The sequence below is a fragment of the Centroberyx gerrardi genome, chromosome 7, assembly GCF_048128805.1.
Source record: "Centroberyx gerrardi isolate f3 chromosome 7, fCenGer3.hap1.cur.20231027, whole genome shotgun sequence".
NCBI classification, from domain to species: Eukaryota; Metazoa; Chordata; class Actinopteri; order Beryciformes; family Berycidae; genus Centroberyx; species Centroberyx gerrardi.
In genome coordinates, this window is record NC_136003.1 from 8523819 (window position 1) to 8544343 (window position 20525).

At 44.1% G+C, this 20525-nt stretch overlaps 1 protein-coding gene across 1 annotated transcript in view; it reads right to left on the bottom strand.

The window, feature by feature from the left end:
- The window catches only part of cacna1ha (calcium channel, voltage-dependent, T type, alpha 1H subunit a), a 124018-nt gene extending 111750 nt beyond the window's left edge, over nt 1–12268 (bottom strand). Inside the window, exons 1-2 of the mRNA XM_078284696.1 lie at nt 12134–12268; nt 10193–10704 (exon numbers count right to left, since the gene is read on the bottom strand). Of these exons, the coding sequence (XP_078140822.1) occupies nt 10193–10680 (488 nt within the window). The 5' untranslated portion in view covers nt 10681–10704; nt 12134–12268. The remainder of the gene's footprint in view (nt 1–10192; nt 10705–12133) is intronic.
- Nucleotides 12269–20525: the final 8257 nt, after the last annotated feature.

Consider the following 20525-nt stretch of genomic DNA (forward strand, 5'->3'; position numbering starts at 1 on the left):
CCCTGGGGAGCGTCCCACGCTGACCGTCCCACACTGACCTCCCCCGCCCGCATCCTCCACCAGCAAAAAAACACATTATCGCCTTTTCAAGTCATTTCTCACGCCTTGGGGATCCTGCATGGCGTGTGTGAGTGTTTGAGTGTGTGTGTGTGTGTGTGTGTGTGTGTGTGTGTGTGTGTGGCTCGGAGGTGCAGTATAAGGTACGGTGGTCTCTCTGAATCAATGGTGGCTCCATTTTTCAATTATACCTCCCGACTCTCCGTCTCTCCACCTCTTAGTTTATAACCGTCAGCCTGGGTAAATCCGCTTTCGCTGAACTCTATTCCCCCGAACCTCAACCCCCTGACCACCACAACCTCTCTTACACACACACACACACACACACACACACACACCTCATGCCTATAAATCAATGCAGCCTGGGTGTCCCACTATGTCAAATCCAAAGAGACAGAGAGTAATATCAAGAGACAGAGGGTCTGATGTTTTATTTCTGTAAGCTGTCTTATCATAAAATTTCCTACAGTGTTTCAATTTACTTGCTTTGTGAAACTATTGCCCAGTGTGTGTGTGTGTGTGTGTGTGTGTGTGTGTGTGTGTGTGTGTTTTATACTGCAGTTTACTTTAAAAACCATGCACAACTGATCCCTGCCTCCAACAGAGCAACATAAAACAGCCACAAAAATAGATAAAACCCACAAGTGCTTCGGTACATTTTGCAGTCAAGACTCACGCGCACCTTTCGCCAGCGAGAAAAAGGAAAGATAGGGAGAGAGAGAGAGAGAGAGAGAGAGACAGCTTTTTCAGAGAGAGAGAGAGAGAGAAAGGATGGGAGAGGGAGAGGAGGGGGCGAGAGGGTAGTTGTGTTTTGAGGATGAAACAGCCACTGCATCTTTACTGCAGCAAGCGTCAACTCGCAGAGCAAGACAATGGAGAGCACAATAGAAGCTCAGAGACAGAGAGAGAGAGAGAGAGAGAGAGGGAGAGAGAGAGAGAGAGAGAGAGAGAGAGAGAGAGAGATGTGCTCGACAGTCACACTTCAGATTGGCCGTACGCTGTGTCCAATTGCCGGATGGGAGCGCCGTGTTAAAGTACACTCGCCGCGCAGAATAGATTGGTTTTAAATTACCGCTTTCTGTCCGTTTGACCTCTTCCTGTTCGCCTATTCTTCCCGTCCACCTCTCCATCCCTCCTCCTCCTCCTCCATCATCCCTCTCTCTCTGCCCTGATTCTACTCTTCCTCTCTCTTGGCTTCATCCTTTTTATCCCAGTCATCCTCCTCCGCCCTAACTTTCCTCTTCCTCTGTCGTTTACTCCTGTCTTTCTTCCCCCTCATCCTTTGTCCTCTCATTCACTCTCTCTTTCCTCCAATTCTAGACTTTTTGCCGTTTTCTCCCCCCTCTTTCTCCTCTCCTTCACTCCCGGTCTCATCCGTCCATCTGTCCTCCCTCTCCCTCCTTCTTGTCTTCTTGTGCTCACTTGTGTCGGCTCTCCCTGACACCTACCTGCCACCTGCTGCACTCACACACACACCCCCCCACACACACACACACACACATACACACACATTATAGCCATTATGTCGACTGCGATGCCCCAAAGTTTAAAAAAGCTGTTCATCACATTTTCTGTCTCAGATTTGCTTGGTGAGAGTGACAGAGCAGGTTTTGGACTGTGGGTTGATCCGTAGAAACACAGAATAGAAATTCCACACCATCATCAACATGATGGGTAGCCATGGCAACAGCTGCAGCAAAGCCCACCCACAGCGCTGGAGGACCAATCAGTGTGGGCCTGCCGCTCCAGGGAGCATGACTGACAGCTCTGTGAGTAAAAAGATATTTTTTTTTTTTTTTTTTTGTCAGACTGGGCAACCAGAGGTGAGACACATCACTCCTCTATACCTGGGTGCTATGAAATTTCAGTATGGTGTAGTAAAAATATCAAGTCTGTCCTTTATTGAGCATTATACAGCACAAAATGTTAAATAACTACAATATAGCACTCCTTTGTGTATGTCACTATTTATCTAATATACTGTATATAATAAAAGGAAGTAAAAGTTGTTTCATTGTGCAAATTTAACTGAAACTATAAATCATCACATCTTAGTTGCGATTTTTCACACGACTTCCACAAATTCTTCTTGTATGCAAATGAGTTTTGATGACGTCACACAATGGGAGAATGTACTTCTGGGATCTTCATCCATTTGCTTGCATGGATAAATCTTATAGTCGTAAAACAACACATACTCTGACATTTTATAATGAACATTGTTGTATAAGCAGTGCTTCTACACATATATGTATTATGTTATAAGCTTTGCTAACGTTATTGTATTTTCCATAGAAGAGATGAAAGCAGCTGATCAACTAGGGAGCCAGACAGCTGAGATCACTACTACACAACACACAACTAAACTGATAATCGATGAATCGATGAAGTCTACATGTCATCACCATGGATGTAGAACTGCAGAATCTCTACTTAAAAAAGTAAAAACTCAGACCGAGCCACAGCAACAGCATTCAGCAATACAATGAACCAGGGCACTTCTTAAGTAGAGCAACATCTATCCTCTGGTCAACAATTTACTTCAATTTCCACACTTCTAATGAGAAAAAACGCAAAGAAGCCATCTCAAATTCCTCCTAAAAGTGTGTTTCTTCAAGAATAATTACGCAGTAAGCCGCTCCACATCGCGCCTAACAAACGCCTCTCAGCTGTTGTAAAATGTCTGTAAAGTACGGCCGTGAGTGGCTTATTGGTTACGGCAGAAACACAACATTTTGAATCATTAATAGTTAAATAATATTAGTTAAATGTCATTCTTCTGCCTGCAATCTAGTTCTAGTTCCGGAATGGATGATGATTTTCGTTCATAAGTTAACAGTTCGTCGGTTATTTTTTCGGCTTTGAACGTGACTCAGCCAATCAGACTCAACTACCCGTGTTTCCAAGTTGTTTTTAGCAAATGGAGGGATGTTCAAGAGCGCTGCCACTCGATGGTCTACTCCTCGACAGATTAACCCCTGACCGCGAACGCCGCAGCCACCGGCTTCTCTCAGGTTGACCTTTAACCTCTGACGGTGCCGAGTCGCCGGCGCGCTCTGATGAACCACAACCTGCATCTGATCTGGCCGGGGCTTAGCTGGCACAAAGCTCTGTCCTCTGAAACATGTCCATCTAGACACGACACTAGCTACCATCTGGCAGGCAGCACACACACACACACACACACACACACACACACACACACACAGAGATACAGACACACACTCTGTTTCTCTGGAGTGGTTTGTGGAGTCAGCAGCTATGTGCCTGGGGCAGGAGAGGGTCACTCACTAAACACATACGCACACACACACACACACACACATACTGACACACACACACACACACAGACGTTCACACACATGAAAGTCTGCCCTATTAGTTCCAGATCATTTTGCGAAGCAGCCTGTAAACAGTGAGCCTGGGGATAAACAAAGATCCTACTGTACTGGAAGTAATCCTACAACACACACACACACACCTCAACACCCTTGCACACATGCACATACACACGCACCCATACACACACACACACACACACACACACACAAGCTGGCTTGCACGCACACATATATACACATTAATAAATACCGAGGTGGCAGACACACAGTCACACAAGCGCACACACATGCATAAACGCTTTTCTTAAACGCTACACACACCTTTCATACACACACACACACATACACACACACACACACACACACACATTACCATAGTCAGCTTTTGCAAGTAATCAGCCTAACGCTGGAAGGCACATATATGTTCACTTGGGCGTTTAGCTACCTAATGCATTTCTAAAAATAAAAATATGCACATAATAAACCACACACACACACACACACACACACACATACACTGTTAGGATGTGCAAGGTGTGCCAGGAGTTTATACGTCAGCGACAGAATCCCTCCGTCTCCAGGGCGATACACACCTCCTGACCCCCAATCTGCTGTTATCGTGAGCACAGTCCAAATATAATGAGTCACCACACACACACACACATACGCAGCACACACACACACACTCACACACACACACACAGCCAAATGCACTGCTAAACATAAACGCACAGAAACACACACTTACAGACAGGCACAGAGGGAGACAAACAGAAGTGATGCACTGAAGCCTGCCCGCACACACACACACACACACACACGCACACACGCACACACACACACACACACACACCTCGGGAGGCCTGTCTGAGTGGCAGTAGGAGAAGAAGAACCCGCTGACATCAAGGCCGGCTCTCTTTATCCCACACATTGCGGCGATGAAGTCATTTTAAGACACGCACACACACACACACACACACACACACACACACTCCAGACAAAGAGACAAATGACAGCCTTTGAAATGACATCGCTGTGAGAGTGAAAGGAAGGTAACACTCCTTATCTGGTGATGACTATCAGCATTTGCCTCTGATCCTTTAAACAAGCCGACAGACTGCCTGGTGTGCTGCGTGTGTGGGTGTGTGTGTGTGTGTGTGTGGGCGTATATCTGTGTGTGTGTGTGTGTGTGTGTGTGTGAGTGTCTTCACGCAGCCTCATCCCTATTCGTTTACGATGGGAGCGCAAGAGCCCGTCTCTACCTGTTTAGAGTATAGGATGACTAATGGAGACGGATAGCGTGATGAGTCCACTCATCTGTAATGGATTAACCTTGTCTGGCCCCTCCGCACCTGATCTAATCAGCCCTGATTCAGGCTGTCTTTCCATCACACCATCCAATCATGGACTCCGAAAACATGCAGTGTCACGACGGCATCAGGATGGATCCACGTTGAAAAAGTCTATTCAGGTCTTACTGCCAAATCGTCTTGTGGCTGCATTGCATTCTGGTCTATTTAACCTACTGCCACTGGAAAACTTCTTCTTCTGACCCAGAAATGCAAGTTACATCACTAATTGCTATTTTTTAAGCTGTTTTCTTTCTCCTTTAAGTTCTTCGGTTGTTTTTGCTCTTGCTAGTCAATCCATGTTTTAAAATGGAAGCCATAATCAAAGCCTGCCAGCCTCCTTTTGCCTCACATCCATCTTTTAATAGTAGATCCATATTGTGTGGTAGATGAGTCAACGGCGAAAAAAGGAACGAAATAAATAAATAACCTAAATAGCTTGCTGTTGTAATTGCAGCTGAGGAGGTGGAAGTGCATTTCTCTGGCCATCTTAGGATGTTTATCCGGGACTACAGACAGGCCAGTTAATCAATGATGATGAACATAATGAAACATGATGAATGAAAACTGTTTTCCTTGGCTTTCCAGATGCGGATTGGACACTTTAAGTAACATGTGGAACCGGAGTACGTGGGATTTGGGAGTTATATGTTCACATTTGGAAATATGAGCGATATTTTGTTCGCATCAGTCATCCGAATGTCTGAGCGCCGGCGTGCACGACCTCTCCATTCCCCCGGCATGTCAGAGGAAGGGACGACTGTGAAAAAGATTAGTTTTCCATGAAATGAAAAACCAGGCATAGCTGGACTCTCTCTCTCTCTCTGTCTCTCTCTGTCTCTTTCTCTCTCTCTCTGTCTCTCTCTGTGTGTGTGTGTGATGTTCAGCAGAACCCCAGAAGCAGCATTCTCCCACTCTCCAGTACCTGACTAATCTATCTGCCACTCCAAACACACGGCACAGACCTGAAAAGCTTTGTGTGTGTGTGTGTATGACAGACAGAAAGACAGACTGATAGAGAAAAAGAAAGAAGGTGTAAATGTCAGGGTTGGAGTGTTTCCGCTCCACATTAACCTGTGCGTGTGTGTGTGTGTGTGTGTGTGTGTGTGTGTGTGTGTGTGTGTGTGTGTGTGTGTGTGCGTGTGTGTGGCTGAGTGTCAGAGCATTTACACTCTGTATAATATTTACACAGACCACTGTGGACCACCAACCCTGTCTTGCTTACACAGTGCATCCTGCACACACACACACACAGATAGACACACTGAGAAATGAGAGAGAGAGAGAGAGAGAGAGAGAGAGAGAGAGAGAGAGAGAGAGAGAGAGAGAGAGAGAGAGAGAGAGAGAGAGAGTTTTTTTATGATTCAGTCTGAAACAAGCGCCTATAATATAATGCCAAGCATGTGAGACTGGGCGCCTCATTCATTAGCCATGCTATCTTGGTACAAACAGTCCTTCCTTTCTCACTGTTACCAAACAACAGCACATCTTACACACACCAGCCTAACATCAGAGATGTGATTGGGAAAACAAGCAGCGGCCATAGTGGCATCTGCTCCAAACTAACTGCAGCATTATCCCTTCTCAAATGCTGTGAAGTAGAACTGAACAGACAGACTGTCATGCAAGCCTAATGTCTGCCAAGCCATTCCTCTTGCCATGCGTTTTAGTCTATCTCTCTAATTGGGAAACATTGGGCATGGCAGTGTTGGATCGTTTTTAGATTGACTTGAAGTGCCTCTCTCCCGTCTTCCTCCTCTGCTCGCTCTAATGCTCTCTTATCTTTAAAAAAAAATGCATTCAGATTACTTTTTTATTGCTTCTCTCTTATAGGATCATCCTCAAGTCGCTAGAATATTGTCAGGGCAAGATAATGTCCAGGAATTTAAGTTTATTCTACACTCACACTCACTGTAAGTTGCTCCGGATAAGAGCTAAATGCCTCATAAATAAAAATGTTAAATGTGAGAACAAACTAGTCTCAGCAGACATAAATATTCTGTGACCCTGCAGTGAAACATCTAAATGCGTCTTCAGCTCTTGCATGTAAAGCTCGGCATAAGTGGGAAATAGAGTCGGCCGGGGTCCCTGCCTGTTTATGTGCGTCCGCGTGGCTGTACGGGTCCGCCCATTCGTCCCTTTCAAATGATTTTCTAACCGATTCTGGATGCGACTATCCATATTGTAGGAGCAGCCTCCCTGAGTCGTGTCATATTTTAAAATCACCGAGCATCCCAGTGCTCGATAAGGTCACAACACGCCTCTCGTTTCCATGGCTGGGCTCTTTGGCGCCTGCGGTGAGTCGTGCAGATAATAGCAACACTGTGATACTTTATTAATTCCTTGAAGGGGAAATTCTCTTTTGGCTTTTCCCCTGCTCCAGGGAGGTCAGAGGTCAGAGGTCAGGCTTCCCAGTCACTTTCGGCACCCAATGTTTCCCGGACGGTTAGGGGATTCAAAGCGGTGACCTTTTCCTCATCAGCCCACCCCTCTAACCTCTACTCAAAATGAAATCGACATGGGATTGTCCTGGTGTGTTGATGGACATCAACTTCCCTGCCTCCCTGAATCCCCAGTAGGTGTTAGGTTGTTTTGTGTCCTGCTGTGTGCAGTGTCTTTGTCCTGTGTAATTCCATGTCTTGTCCTGTGTAACGAGGGTCTTCTACCATTAGGTGGCTATTGTGTCCTGTCCTGTCCTGTGTCCTTTTTGTCCTGTTCTGTCCATTTCTGCGTCATGTTCTGTGTAATCGCATGCAATTTTCAAAAGCTATCTGTAGGCTATCTGAACTTCAGACTGGGCTACATTTACAACCTTGGAACATTTTTTAATAAGCTGCAATTTGTTTTCTAAATGTGTAAATCCAATAAGTTTGCTTGTGCTAAATTCATGCAAAGATGTGCCATGACAAAACAACAGTCACCCAATGATACATGTTACATAGACAAGACACAGAAATAGACAGGACAAAGTGACCACCTATGGTACAAGACACAAAATGATCAAACACTCTCTCAATGCCCAACTCCCCTTTCTGAAAATGACCTGCTCCAGTATGCGATAATAAGAGTTGACACAAAATAAGGAATAAGGAAGGAAGAGTAACTGCAACCATGTATTCGTGTAGCTATGTATGCACCTGACTATCTACCTATCTGTTTCTTCTCCAACTTGAAAGGCATCATCTAGATTCACCTCCAAAAGGTACACTTTCATCTCCAGGCTGCCACAGCCTTAGGCCACACACACACACACACACACACACACACACACACACGTTCTTAAAGCAAAAGAACACAGGCATGCTGTTCCAAGAGCTCTCTAAGGGTGCAGCAGAGCAGACCACTACAGCAGTCAGCTAGCATCATCTACTACAGCTGGAACTGTTACACTGCACTAGCAGACAAGGAAAGACACAGACAGAGGAAATGCACGACACACTACTACATTTTATATTAAAATGTCATCATCAGTATGCTGCAGAAAGCTCAGATCTACCAAAGATCAAACGATTCACAGCCAGGAATGAGCTGCTGGATACGCAGGTGTGTATTCTTCAAATGCAATTTTGTATCAAAACTCAAAACTTCAAATACTGAAGGCACAAGGATTTTGCAGGACACTGACGATATTCTGTATTGTACTTTTGCATTCAATATTTTTGCTTGTGTGTCAATACTGTCAGCACTACCCACCAGGTCAGATTCCCACTAAATATAAATGTACTTGGCAAAAAAAAATATGATTCAGCTCCTAATTTTGCTTTTTTTTACACCGCCCACCTAATCACATCAGGAGCAAAAAATATGCTGCAGTGGTTCATCTGTCATCTTCATCTTCGAAGTTCTTTTCATAGTGCCTACATTTGGATGCACATTATGTTCTCATTTGTCTATGCTCCAGTGTCTTAAAACAGCCCACAGGCGAAAATTACCCGAGCAGGATGTTCAGTGGAGGGGTAATAATGGACTTTAAAACAGCCGGATGCAGCTTTCAAATTTATTTCGCTTGCACCATTTGGTATCCCCAAATTGAATTAGAGCGAACGCTGCTTAGCACAAAATGGCTGCCGTAAAATGTCCGCAGAGGGATAACGTAACCTCAGAAGAGAGAAAGGGGTGAGAGGAAGCGAGAATGTTCATGTTTCAGTGTGACCCTTCAGAATCTAAACCCTGCATACTTGCATTTCCAAGCACGATCCAATCACCAGAACAATAACAAACTCCCACGGAAACAAAGTCACAGGTGCGTCAGAACCTGGATTAGATGACTAAGAACGACCGTTTAGCCAAAAATGGTGAACAAAGCTCAAGCCGACGTACAGTACTCTCCAGTTGGAGACGGATTAAAACACACACCACGTAAATCTCCAGCAGGTGCGGAACGGAAACTCCATAAAAAGCGTGTTAAATGTTAGCGTCTCACTCTTTTCCCAATCGCTCCAGCTGGACAACTTGTACCCAAAGAAGAGCTCAAGACAACTGCAGTGCATTTGTTTTCCGTACATCTGCTGTAACACACAGCTCAGATTTGAGTGCGGTCAACCTAAGCCATGCATTATTCTTTCAGCGATAAAAGATTATTAGGTTTATCAGGTCTCAGGGTGCTGTTAAAGGATAGTGATTCTAGGGCAAGTGTGTAGGTTTATCAGGTCTCAGGCAGTGCTGCTGTGTTACACGCATCAGCAGTTAAAGGATACTGGTCCAAAGCTGTGTAAGGGGAAATATTTAGGCATGGCCCTGGTGTCTGACTTGACCGCATTGTCAGCAGTTACAGACCATGCAACCACGGGACAAAGAGTGTAAAGGCTTACCAGGTGTCAGAAAAGGCTACATTTCCAGCACTATAAAAGGATAAAGTTTACAGACCATTTAAACGAAGGACATATTTAAGCCCAGTATTCACACATACCGGATTTGTTTCTCAGTTTCTCCCACATGACCAATCACCATTCATATAATCAAAAGACATATTTGGGCTTACCGGGTATCAGAAAGGACTCGATTCCCAGCAGTGTGACTGTATTTACAGACCATTCAGTTGAGGGACATACAGTGTTTAAGCTTGCCAGTAATCGCACATACCGGACTAGGTTCTCAGCCACATTAAAAAAGGATGTGAGTCACCAGCCATATCAAGGGACATATGTGGGCTTACCGGGTGTCAGACAGGGTTAGCTTTCCCAGCAGTGTGAAAGGAAATGGGCCACACACCTTTCAATCAAGGGGTATAAGCTTCTTAATTCTCACACACAGGACTGGGGACGTATTTGGGCTTACCGGGTGTCAGAAAGGGCTAGATTCCCAGCAGTATGAAAGAATATGGGTCACACACCTTTCAACCAAGGGACATATTCAGCTTCATGTCATCACACACACAGGACTGGGGACATATCTGGGGCTTACCGGGTGTCAGACAGGCCTAGCCTCCAGCAGTATAAAGGATATGGGTTACAGACCATGCGGAGGCACCAGCTGCGCGGCCTCGTGGTCTGCTTGACGCAGAAGAAGACCACGGGGGCCAGCGCCGGGTACGGCTGCTGCTCCTCTTCGTCGGAGGCGCAGTCCGGGTCGCGGATGGGAGCCGTGATGCGCACCCCCAGCGCCGGCCCCACCTCCACTTCCAGCTCCGGCTCCTCCTGGTCCTCCTCGCGCTCCTCCGCCCCGGGACTCCAGGAACCTCCTCCTCTCCCTCCTCCTCCTCCCTCACCGGTACCATCACCGCCCCCACTGCTATTCCTCTCCTCCTCCTCCTCCTCCTCCTCCTCCTCCTCCTCTTCCTCATGTCCCCCTCCCGTGTCGACGGTGCGCCCCGGGGCGTCGTCCCGGTAGAGCGTCGGTATGGCGAGCCTCACCTCCTCCTGCGCCTCCTCCCGCTCCTCCTCCTGGCGGCGCTCGGCGTAGTGAAAGCGCGCTCTCCCCTCGCCATCAGTCATGATAGAGCATCAGGCAGAGCCACTCTGGAGGGAGGGAGGTCAGAGGGAGAGGGGTTAGGCAGAGGCGGAGAGAGGGAGGGGTGGAAGTGAAGAGAGAGAGAGAGAGAGAGAGGGAGAGAAGGAGAGAGAGAGATAGGAAGAGAGGTAGAGATAGGGAGAGAGCGTGCGACAGAGTGACAGACAGAGAGAGAGGGTGACAGGCATAGAAAGACGGAGACAGGCAAAGAGTCAGAGAAAGAGATACAAAGAGAGACAGAAAGAAAGAAAGAGAGAGAGAGAGAGAGAGAGATGAAGGGAGAGAGAGACATCAACTTAGCAAAGAGCAATTGGAGACAAATCACCCAATAAGCCAAATAAACACTCAGGCCTTTTCCCGCTCCAATCCCTCAGCAGCAAAAGTACTTGCTTCCAATCAATCCAGACACAGATTTTCAATATTCGTTTACTAACCTGGCAGCACTTGAGGCCTTCCATGAGCATCTATTTAACAATGCTGCTTTTAAACTCAACCCCCCCCCCCCCCCCCCCTATAATAAATTTTAGAAGGGTATTGTGCAAAGATCACAGCAAAACTACAAGTCTCTGCAGGAACATTATAGGAATATTACAGTTTTAGGAGGTAAATAATGAGTTCCATACACTGTATCTATTGGAAGATTATAGGAATGTTACAGTGATGCCATAGGAGATTAAAAAAAATAGAACAAGTATGATAAAGTCACTATAAACCACAGATCTTGTCCCTATAGGAATGTTATGGGGATATTATGGAAATATTCCAGGGATTTTTTTTTCATTAGTCAGTCTCTCTCTCTCTCTCTCTCTCTCTCTCTCTCTTCCTGTTGCTATGTGATTGAACAGATGGACTCCTCTCTCTCTCTCTCTCTCTCTCTCTCTCTCTCTCTCTCTCTCTCTCTCTCTGGTCTACTGGAGCTTTTAGCCCACACCACGCTATGGTGGGCAGGGAATGCGCAAAAGACCAAAAAAAAAAAAACAAAAAAAAACCCAAACAATAAATGCCACACTAATCCCAACGATTCCAAAAAAGGAGAACAACGTCGGGAATAAAAACACCGGACAATCTATCCCGGCGAACGGACTTTTCTTTAACGGTCTTTTGATGCTCTTTGTTGTCCTTTTGTTTGCCGTTATATATGAGAAAAGCGCATCTGACGCTTGAGGCAGTTGGAGCCTCTCCGGTAGGGATTGTATGACAAAAAGGAAAAAAATGATGTTTGTTTGCCGATCTTTCATCAGAATAGCTATAGAAAAGTACTTGCAGATGCATTTCAAGCGTTGATCATGCGAATATAAATCGCCTAAGGGAATGAAGCACCCATCACCTGTGGTTTGGGTTTTTCGGCATTAAAAAAGTAGGCTCCCAGACTCAACAGATAATTAAACGTTACACTACGTTACCCGCAAACAAAACAAGTTAATTTTCCGACAATACCTTATAGAGACGGAATCAGAAGTTCCCATAAGCATGATCCGTGACTTTCCGTGTATCTTGCGCACCCAGCCGTTCACTGCAACCCGGGGTTTTCCTTTCTTTCCTCTCTTCAGCCAAAACCTCCTTTACTTCTCCTGCTTTCTTTTTCCCCAGATCAAAAAGGTAATCCGTTACAAAAAATAAAACAAACTGGAAGAAAAAAAGGGAATAATCACTGGAAGTTGTCCGGCTTGCGCGTTAGTTCAAACGGGAACATCCATCCGCATCCACGCGTCCATCCAGCACGTCCATCCTTGCCGAGGCGTTGGTTGCGCAGCGTGGAGAGGAGACGCGCGCAGGAAGGGTCGGCGGCCGTGTGGGTTGCTGTGTGTGTGTGTTGTGTTGAAGCTCCGTGGACGATCTGACACGGGGTAAAAAAAAAAAAAAAAAAACTTGGCCCAGGACCGGGAGCCCCTGACACGTGACGCCCGGTTATGGAGACGTAGCGTATACGGGAGAAGACACGCACACATGCGCGCAAAATAAGGGAAAAAAATGCACACAGATATGGAGGCGCACACGCACAAGGGGGTTTCTTGCATCACTACCAGTCAGTAGCAGATCATGGAAATGGAATTAAAAATATATTAGCTTACAGTCCGTGAGTGTAGGCGACAGAAATAGAGGCATGGGCCATAAACCACTATATAGTATTCCTATAATATTATAATATTACTATAGGGACTTGCATGCTAAATAGTGAGTTTCTAGTGACCTTATTTAGCTTATGGTATGTTTACCTCCTGTAGCATCACTATAATATTCCTAAAATATTGCTATAGGAAATTATAGCGCTTCTCCATGGTGCTCAATAGTGAGTTTATAGTGACCTTATCGCACTTTATGGCATTTTTTATCTCCTATGGTATCACTATAATATTCCCATTATATTCCTATAGAGACCTATAGTTTGGTATCACCTATAGTGACTTTAGGCTATAATAACATTAATTCTTTATAGTATTTTATGTTTTTTTTAATCTCCTTTTGGTTTTAGGCCTACTATAGGATTTTCTGTAGTATATCCTAACTTTTTTGACTTTAATAGCGACTGAATTATATTTTCTTTACTGTTTTACTGTGATATTTGTCATGGTATCCTTCTAAAATGTATGATAGGATTATTATACTAATTTTTTGTAATAATAGTGATTTTTTTTGGTTTGCACTGTATTTGAAAATGTGACATTATAGGTCCATGTGGAGATCATGAAATTAAAAATCAGTGTAATTAATAGGAAACTGATAGAGCGTTTTGTTCAAATTTGTTTGTTTATGCATTCATTCATAGTCAACATTATCGTGTATCAGTTTGTTTGGTGTATTCGTTACGATTCGATCCCCCCTATTTAATCAGGCAACAGTGTGTGCTGCTGTACAGCGTCAACATCTTTATAGGCGATTTGATTTGACGATCAATTTAGATTCCCATGTTCGCCTGGAAGATCAATCACAAATAAATACACTATATTTAATGAAGACTGTTTTAGTATGATAAAGTGGGATGGAGAGAGAGAGATGGAGAGACAGAGAAAGGGACATAGAGAGAGAAAGAGACAAAGACAGAGAAAGAGAGAGAGAGAGAGAGAGAGAGAGAGAGAGAGAGAGAGAGAGAGAGAGAGAGAGAGACCTGGTGGGAGGTTTGCACTGAAGGAGAGTTTACTGCTGTGGGTTTGGCAGCCTGAGCGGCCCCGGTGCTGCCAAGGCCCACGCTGGTAAACCCTGCTGACATCAACGTGATAAGGAGGACCTGCCAGAAACCTGACAGTAATTGACACCGGGACGGGGAGAACTGAAGGGATTCAAAAGCTCCCCTCCAGAATCAACCCCATCAGGGTTCATTTACATTTGGCAGCTGATTGGTTATGAATCTGACCGGTGCACCTGCAAGATGAGAAGTAGTTTTCCAGCTATGGTCATATGTCATACACACACACACCAAGTTTTTGGGAGATTTACCCGTTAAGTGATGAGAACATAGACACCAAAATCATCCATGTGTGCATGGTAGATCGTTTGCTCCGGTGCTGCATGCTAACACTTTAGCATACACTATGTTGAGTGATAGTAGGCGACTAGCATTATCGCAAAAGTGAAAAATTAGAACTTTTAGTAGCTGTAAAGCTAAATGTGAAGCTACGTATGATAGTTTTATGTAGGAGATCTGTAAAATTAAGATGAAATATGATAGAGAAATAATGTATTGTGTTGAACTATCAGGAACTACTTTTCCTGTTTCCATAGGACATGAAGGTGGTGGGTGATGGGAGGCTGTGTACAGCTAAAAATGACTGTGCGGTGGATGAATACGTTGTTTCTCATCTGAAATAGTGCCAAACATAAACCTGGCTACATCAGCTGTATTGAGTTAATGATATGTCATTTTTAAAATGTATGAATCTAGAGGCCATATAATAAAAACTGCAAATAACTTTTATTACTAAAAGGTCAGTCTTCTTACTTTGGATAATGCAATCACTACCATCACTCAACATAGTGTATGCTAAAGAGTTAGCATGGAGCACCGGGGTCACATGAATGATTTTGGTGTCTATGTTCTCATCATTTAATAGGTAAGTTGACTAACGGGCCAATCTCCCAAAAACCTGATGTATTCCTTTAATCTTTATACTTATAAATGTGGAGGGATATAGGCCTAGAGTGTACTGTTTACTGTATGTTTTCCACTAAGTGTGAAGTCTGTACTGTGTGTCAGTATGTATTTATTTCTCCGGATCAGTTGTTAATGCGTCCCTGCACCTATTTCACCAAGACAAATTCCTGTGCATTTATTGAACTGGGTGAATAAAGTGAGTCTGATTCTGATTACTGTACAAATCGAATATAACATTGAGTTTTAAACACAAACCCGCTGTCTGTAACTTCAAACACCAGCACCCGGGTCCTTAAACCCGCGGGTCAAGACCCCACTTGGGTCAAAGCCCTACATCTGAGCGAGTCCCCACATAACAACGGCAATATTCTTTGAAAATGTCCTCAGGATGACAGTGTCTCACTTGGGTCCTGGGTAGAAAACGTTTAAACTAGGCCACCAACGTTTTGGCAAATGTGCTCTTTGATGAACTTAATATTATGTGACAAGAAGATTGGTAGCAGTTCCACCACCATGAATTCAATTTTTGATTGAGCAACGTTGCCTCTGAGCTATCTATCCGATCGGGCTGAAGCGTCAGCACGCGCTGGAACAAACTAAATGAAACGCTGGGCACGCAACGGCGAGACTGCTGCCAACCTCCTCGTCGCACGAGTCTAAGTTGATCAAAATAATCATTTGCCAAAAGGTTGACGTCTTCCTCCGAGAACCTTGGCAGTGGAGCCTTGTCTCTCCGAGCCCATTAGGAATGGGAGTCATTTGAAGCGGTGAAAATGAAAACGTACATGCTGGGTCACATTCAAAATGAATTGAAAACGTACGTACGGATGCAGTCTTGATTGCTCCGGACAGAGGCTGCTTTGCATTTGCTGCTCGCCTGACCGGAGTAAACCCAGGATGTTAAGAAGATCATCTTTCCACACGTACTAAATTTATTGGTGGTTCCTAAGGGGGGTCCCAAAGTTGCGGATATATTTAGTTCATGTGTCAGTGATTAATGCAGACGTTGGAGGGTTCCCTTCAGCTCCGGACCTCTGAATCACCCCTTCCTGTTATCTGTCTGCTGAATGGGAGACTACATTATCTCAAGTCATATCCATCATGAAGACTTGCTAAAATGACTATAGGGGGAAAACGCTGTGTGTGTGTCTGTGTCTGTGTGTGTGTGTCCATTCATTCTCAGCTGTGAGCATAAGCCCACACCACCACACCGCCCTCTGACACCTGTCTCTCTCTCTCTTTCTTATCTTTCTCTCTCTCTCTCTCTTCCACCTGTCTCTTTCTCCCTTTCCCCCCTCAGCTAAAATGCTGGAGCTCGTATCCTCATTACTGTGGGCTTGGCCCCAAAATGGCTCCCATGTGGCTCTGATGTTGGCTCCAGTTTCACTTGCCTCTTAGCTGTGTGTACAAAGCCTAAAAGCCTGGTTTGAATTTGCTCGAGGCATTTTTTTACTAAATGATATTTTCTCTCTTCCAACTCTCTCTCTCAGAAAAGCAAAATATCTAATTTTGTCAGTTCACTTCTCTTTATAACAGCAAGACGATTTACTGTTTGTCTTCTGTCACGCAAAGGAAATATAGATATTTTTTCACAAATCACCCAAGGGAGTAAACAACAAACTGTGTGATATCTTTCGGGAAGAAAACATCTCCCCAGCACAGCCTGTGCTTCATTTATACAATACCAACTGCCACCAATCTCAATCAATAGGAATGCATGTGCATCCCACAGATAATCAATACCCCTCCTTTAGCCTGCGCTCTCTGCCTTCCCTCGGCGGTCCCACCCTCTTCCCCATCCCCCCATCCCATCATCTCCCCTCTTCCCACTCCGACTCCCACGCTTTCATCATCCACCCTTTCTTCCTTCTTTCCTCATCTCCTTCTCCAACATCCACCGTCGCCCATTCCGAGAGGCATTTTTGACAGGGAATTAGAGGGAGGGAGAGATGTTGCCATTGCCGAAACAAAAGAGAGGGGTTTTATTCTGAACGAGATGTCCACCCTTTAAAAATGTGACACCTAATCATGCAAAATGATTGACAGAACAAAAAAAAAGAAAAAACTTAAATGGGATTTTTACAGGATAGCAGGTACATTAAATCCCTGGTTGACAAAATTATACTGAATGATGAATTCATTTCATCATTGATTTTTCCCCCTAAAATGGATACACAGTATAGCATGTTCATCTCTCATTAACTATAAAGTAAGGTGGGAATGTTGGCATGACAGTACAGTACTCTACAGTAAAGGTAAGTGTTTTATTTGATTTTGGGCATAATTAGAGGACAGCGTCGATTACATCTACAGCAGCAGCAACAGTGGTTTGTTTGGAATAACAAGAAGAATAATAAGAACTAGGTAGTTAGCGTGAGCAGCGATAGCCACCATGACTGAACAGACAAAGAAAAGAGCGCCGCCTACAGAAACTCAGACTTCATCAACAGAAAATCCAAGGACATCACAGTACCGCCCACACTGTTTGATTGACAGGTGGTATCTGGGAAGTGCAGTGCAGAAACACCACAGCAATGAGCGCTGAGCAACAAAGATGTCACCAAGATAATAATGAGACCAAAAAAAGGAACCTAAGGATTACCTCTTTAAGATTTGATTCTTCTCTCCCTTTCCTTCTGCTCTACCTCGCCTCCTCCTCTCTCTCATCACCCCAATCTATGCATCTATCTATCTTTTTCTGATCCATTTCTACTCTGCCGCCATCTCCCCATCCTCCTACTCATTCCTCTCTCTCTCTCTCTCTCTCTCTCTCTCTCTCTCTCTCTCTCTCCCTCTGTCTCCGGGGACTGGAGTCTTCTCATCAGGCCTGCTGACGTACCAGAGGAGGGGGAGACCCTGCATGTCTTCTTTCAGAGGGTTTCCCCCAGCAGCAGCAGCACTACCAGCACTTCTACTTTACATGTGAGTGTGTTGCACAAAGCCATTGAAATATGCATATGCTCGATGTATTATTGAAATCTAGCCGAGAAAAAGTACACCGAGAAAGACAGAGAGAGAGGGGGACAGAGGGAGAAGCATAGAGACAGGCAGAAAGAGAAAGAGAGAGACAAGCAGAGAGAGAGAAAAAAGGATTAAAGAAGAGTTTGCCGGTGTTTGTTCATCCCTCTCTCTCTCTCTCTCTCTAGCTGCATGCCAAAGTAATCATTTTAATTAGGATATGGGAGAGGAAAAAATATGCATGCATTGATAAACACAACATCAGAACTGTGTAGGAACAGAGGAAGCAGTTACGTAATCACAAATAACACACAAACACATACAGATCGCTACACACACACACACACACACACACATGGAGCATCATCACATGCAGACAGCTTTAGAAAGCAATCCGTCATGCTACAGTGTGCACTCAGCCACGCAGCTCAATCATCCATGTTGACATGTGAATGATGTGTTTATGTATTTAGGCCTATGTAAGTGTGTGTGTGTGTGTGTGTGTGTGTGTGTGTGCAAATGTGTGTGTGTGAGGCATGAAAAAGCATTACTCCTACCTTCATTTGCATACATCAGCTCATCTGCATTCACTTGCTTGTCTGTGTGTGTGTGTGTGTGTGTGTGTCACCACTAGGTCAGTCCCTATTATGTACCATAATAACGCTTTAAATTCTTACCATTTTCCAGTCGGTTGACAGCAGACACAGCCAAATACAGAGGGACTTTTAAGTGACGTTACACATGATGAATTTCTGTGCTGTTTTTGACTAGGAACGGATTAGATAGGTCAGCTTGTTAGCTAGCTAACCATGGTATCTGGTCAGCTAACTATCACTTTCTTGCTGTTATATACATTATCTACATTAACATTGGTTACTCTGCCAAATTAGCCTGCTGGCTAGTTAGCTAACAAATCGAAAAAGCAACTGTTTAATTGGTTAACTGTAATGAATGCTAAGACCACCTTTTTGCCGGTGTTGCTGGACTTAGTGGACATCTATTCACCAATACAGGCCAAAAAAATGACAAAAAATGTTTATTTCCAAAATTAACAGACTCTCTTTTCGGTAAACAGCACATTTCTGTTGATGACTCATCCTACACTCGGGGTCGAATACAGCATTTGAGCTCAGCTCAGCTAGCATATGGACGAAGGTGTGTTTTTGGCTATGCTTCACCTAAAACTTGGAGGCAAAGAATATTCCTCCACAACCAAGTGTAGACTGCTGTCCATATTTGGTCTGAGCAGGTTTGACGTTGACGCGCCTACTTCCTCAATATTCAAATAAGTTCCTCCTACTGACACTTCCCGCCATAACTTTCTGTTTCATTCGGAAATACGTCAATACACATGCCACTTCATAGGGTCTTTCAGAACATAATGCTTTGTAATAGAGACTGGGACCAAAGGGACAAAGACTAAAGACAAGACATAATTCCCTCTGTCAGAGTAACCTAAAGTTGGAAACAATCTACCTTATCAGACTATTCACTTTTACTTAGAACATTACTGAACGGATCTTCGCCACCACCGTGACTATCTTTTCCAGGTAGGGAAATAGTTATAGTCATAATTTGCACACAACCAATTATCCTGTGGATCTCCATGATGGACTTCCAGATGTCCAAAGCCTCTATAGGTTGACATGTAACATGATAGAAAAAAAAAATTGATTTAGCTAACAAGTGATCTAAAAATATGTGGTTTGGATGAGAATCTACAGTACAGGAATGGGAGAAATGTGTACCCTGCTAGTGTGTTTTTTTCTCTTCTCTTTTCCACTTATCCTTCTGTAATGAATCTATAGTTAGAGAGAATAGATCATATGCATAGGGCTGGGGGGGGTCAAAGAATCTCATTCATCAGGCATCATAAAAATAAATTAATATGAAAAGCACTTTTTATTAAAAACATGAAAAAATCTGCTGCAAATATTTGACACAACTTTGTTAATTCAGCAGGATTTGGACAATGTTGGTGCCAAAGGTAAAATACACAATACACACATACATAATGTGTGTAGAATCATCATTTTTCCAACATCACCTTGCATTACCATGAATGCATATATATTTTTAAATCATGGGTGGGAACTGAACCTTAACCCTACAAGCGTTAGTGCCATATGTTCTTGCCATTGTGCTGTACAGGAGCTATTCTGTTATTCTCTCTTATATTATCATGACAGACTTTTCTCCATCAATAAATAACCAGGTGTTCTCTGGAATCACAAGTCTCATGCATATGTACCAGGGTATTAAAATGGTAAATAATCACCAAACCAACACTCAAACCCATGAAGGAATCTCCTTATGTACGCTGGGATCTGACTCCTGGCTGCTGTACTTTCTGTAGTGTGATCCCGTTGTGTCTGCAGCCCTCTCTACTTTCATCTATTCGGAATAAAAAGGGACATACACACACAGGGGCTGACTGCCTGCTGTCCTCTGGAAAATAAATACAACTCGTTTTCAATACAAAGACCCGCAGGTTGGAGGGTGTCCTCACCCACATACACCCCTACTGATAGACTTCAAACCAGTTCAGAGAGAGAGAGAGAGAGGTTGAGACTGAGAAGGGGAGAGAGTGAAAGATGTGTCATAGCAGCAGTAATGACAATGATACCAGGATTATAATCTGGTGTCGTATGTCACATAACAGACACTGGGAGAAATCAGCTTCATGCATGACAATACATAAACACACAGACAATCACGCACAAAGCAACAATCCCCATAAAACCTGCATATAAAAAACACATTAGCGAAACACTGACTTAT